We start from the raw sequence: 3673 nt of genomic DNA on the forward strand, positions 1-3673 counted from the left end.
CCTTGATTTTCTGTTTTCTAAGCTAGGTGAATAAACTAGCTTTAATGCATTTTATGTGGGCTATAGTGAATGTGTAGAGTGTTCCTGGTTTTCTCAGAATGTTGGGTCTGCGGATCTTGGGATACCCAGGACAGACAGTTTTCCACCAGCTCAAAGTAAGGCCATGGCTCAGGTTTCTGGAGGTTCGTCACAGCCCTGTTAACACAGATCACTTGGTCTTAAGCGACCTACAGAGTCCGGTCGTTCTGCTGGTCTTGGGGAAAGTCTGCCACGCTGGCCATCGTAGGCTCCTCCCTGGGTGCATCACAGGATCCTTGTGGGCTTCATGGGGTGTCTGTCATGGAGGGCCCCGCTTCGGCTTCTCCTGGGGGTTCTTCTTCCTGTGGCTATCTTGAGTCCCCTTTCAGTGCAACCCGGGGATGCATACCCTGGAAACTGGCTTGCCGCAGGTGTCCTTAGCCTGTGTCTGCTAGAAGCTGGGAAGGGCAATCTGGGATGGATCACTTGTTTATTCTTATTGATAAACTAGGCAAATATAACTTAGATAGGGCCACGATAAGGTGGGTGCATAATTGGCTGAATAACCGTAGTCAGAGAGTTGTTGTTAATGGTGCTAAATCCTGCTGGAAAGGGATAACAAGTGGAGTTCCTCAAGGGTCTGTTTTGGGACCCGTACTGTTCAATATCTTCATCAATGATGTAGATATTGGGATAGAGAGTACGCTTATTAAGTTTGCAGATGATACCAAACTGGGTGGGGTTGCAACTTCTTTGGAGGATAGGGACATAATTCAAAATTACCTTAGCAAGTTAGAGAAATGGTCAGAGGTAAACAGGATGAAGTTTAATAAAGAGAAATGCAAAGTGCTCCACTTAGGAAGGAACTATCAGTTCCATACATACAAGATGAGAAGCGACTGTCTAGGAAGGAGCATGGCGGAAAGGGATCTAGGGGTCATAGTGGACCACAAGTTGAATATGAGTCAACAGTGTGATGCTGTTGCAAAAAAAGCAAATATGATTCTAGGTTGTATCAACAGGTGTGTTGTAAGCAAAACTCGTGAAGTCATTCTGCCGCTCTACTAGTTAGGCCACAGCTGGAGTACTGTGTCCAGTTCTTGGCGCCACATTTCAAGAAAGATGTGGAGAAATTGGAAAGGGTACAGAGAAGAGCGACAAGAATGATTAAAGGTCTAGAGAACATGGCCTATGAAGCCAGGCTTCATGAACTGGGCTTGTTTAGTTTGGAAAAAAGAAGATTACGGGGGGATATGATAGCGGTTTTCAAATATCTAAAAGGGTGTCACAAGGAGGAAGGAGAAAATTTGTTCCTTTTGGTTTCTGAGGACAGGACAAGGAGTAATGGGCTTAAAGTGCAGCAGGGGAGGTTTAGATTGGACATTAGGAAAAAATTCCTAACTGTCAGGGTGGTCAAATATTGGAATAAATTGCCAAGGGAAGTGGTGGAATCTCCCTCTCTGGAGATATTTAAGAACAGGTTAGATAGACATCTGTCAGGGATGGTGTAGACGGAGCTTGGTCCTGCCTTGAGGGTGGGGGGCTGGACTCGATGACCTCTCGAGGTCCCTTCCAGTCCTTTGATCCTATGTTTCTATGATTCCCTGTTCTGTTTATACCTTATGGGGCACCTGTCATTGGCCACTGATGGAAGACAGGATACTGGGCTAGATGGACGTTTGGTCTGACCCAGTACGGCCGTTCTTATGGTTTTAGGGGCCCATTTATCAGCATTAGAACAGTGGCAACCCGGTGAGTTCTACCTAGGCGGGTTCCCCGTGCCGTCAGACTGACACTGCCCAGTAATGTCAGGAAAGTTTTTACTGTCTTGGTCTGCCCAGTAAGTGACTTAGGGAACAGGGCCCAGCACCAGAACACCACATGGCTCTGTGCAGGGATTGCTCTGACAGCCAGAGTACAAGAAGAGAAAAAATTAGGTCTTTTGAACAATAAGGAGACGGAACAGCCTGTCCCGGATCTGCCTGGTCATCACCCCGTAGATGATGGGGTTCAGCACAGGGGGCACTAGGAGGTACACGTTGGCAATGATAATGTGGAAATATAGGGGCACATTTTGGCCGTACCGGTGTGTGATAGAGGAGAAGATTGAAGAGCTGAAAAAGACAAAAATGGAAAAGAGGTGGGACCAGCAGGTCCCAAACGTCTTGAGCCGGGCGTCCCTTGTGGGAAGTCGGAAGATGGCCCTGAGGATCTGGATATAGGACACAACAATAAACACGATATGCAGCCCCTTCACACCGAGAAGCACAAAGAGCCCGTAATAATTGCTGATGCGGGTGTCAGCGCAGGCCAGTTTCACTACAGCCATGTGCTCACAGTGCGTGTGGGGGATGATGTTGGTCCTGCAATATGGCCACTGCCTGGCCAGCAAGGCATAGGGCAGTATGAACATGCCACCTTGAAGCATCATGGCCAGGCCAATCTTGGCCACCACACTATATGTCAGGATGGTGGAATGTCTGAGGGGGTGGCAGATGGCCACGTAGCGGTCAAATGCCATGGCCACAAACAGCCCAGATTCTATCATGGAAAAGCCGTGAAGGAAGAACATCTGGGTGAGGCAGGCACTGAATTCTATCTCCCTGGAATTGAACCAGAAGATGCTCAGTGTTTTGGGTAGGACGGATGTGGCTTGAACCAGGTTGGCGATGGCCAGCATGCAGAGGAAATAGTACATGGGCTCGTGGAGGCTCGGCTCTGTCTTCACAATGAACAGGATGGTGATGTTCCCCAAGAGGGCTATGATGTACATGGCACAGAAGGGGATGGAGATCCAGACATAGGCCACCTCCAGGCCAGGAATGCCCAGCAGGATGAAGGTGGAGGGGTTGGTGAAGTGGGTTGTGTTGGAATCAGACATGGAGCAAGTGAGAAGATGAGTAGCTCTGAGGCAAAACGGTACTTCCAGCAGGTACCGTACGTTCCCCCGACTTAGTGTGATGCCCTCGGTCTAGGGTGATGGTTGCAGCATAAATGCCTGAATGGAGAGAAAATGTGAATGAGACACAACATGTTCTACTGGAAGCTGGTCTCCTCACTGCGGCAAAGTGGTCGCTCTTCACACGCTGACAAATGACATTTTCATTGCTCAGAGAAAAGGAAGGAAGACCAACTAACTCTACTAACCCTAATTCCATATCTGTTGGTTTGGGAGACCTTAATAGGCACCAGCAGGAAACTCAAGGGAGGATACTGGTTCTAGAGCATTATTCTTTAATGCAATACTCCAGGTTTGAGAACCCTTTAACCTGGTTGCCCACAATCTTAGACTCCAAAAAAACCAACAACCCACAAACGTTGCACAAAATATGCCCCAGGGGAAACATCCCAACTATACCACACTTCCAGGTAAAGACCTGGGTGTCCCAGAGAGCAGCTCCCAGGAAACACCTGCTCCTTCACAGCAGTAGCCATCACAAAGTCAACATTTGGATCTCTAAGGAGTGGGATGGAGAATGACCTGCACTGGACCTTTGCTCAGGCTTGGTCGTCCAGTCCTTATAAAGGCTAGGGCAGATAGGAGGAGGATTATTGAGACATGCTATGAGAAAGGGAGATGCTGCCATAGAAGGGCAGCATGAAAAGTGGAGAATGTTAGTGTAGAGAAAAGACAAAGGAAGGGGCATATGACATA

The 3673-nt window shown here is 48.2% G+C and overlaps 1 protein-coding gene across 1 annotated transcript; it reads right to left on the reverse strand.

Moving 5' to 3' along the window:
• Window positions 1-1951: 1951 nt before the first annotated feature.
• LOC142831073 (olfactory receptor 52E2-like) lies at window positions 1952-2899 on the reverse strand. Its single transcript, XM_075940193.1, has one exon. The coding sequence runs from the start codon at window positions 2897-2899 to the stop codon at window positions 1952-1954; it is 948 nt and encodes a 315-aa protein (XP_075796308.1).
• Window positions 2900-3673: the final 774 nt, after the last annotated feature.

The sequence above is a fragment of the Pelodiscus sinensis genome, chromosome 1, assembly GCF_049634645.1.
Source record: "Pelodiscus sinensis isolate JC-2024 chromosome 1, ASM4963464v1, whole genome shotgun sequence".
In the NCBI taxonomy this organism is placed as follows: domain Eukaryota; kingdom Metazoa; phylum Chordata; order Testudines; family Trionychidae; genus Pelodiscus; species Pelodiscus sinensis.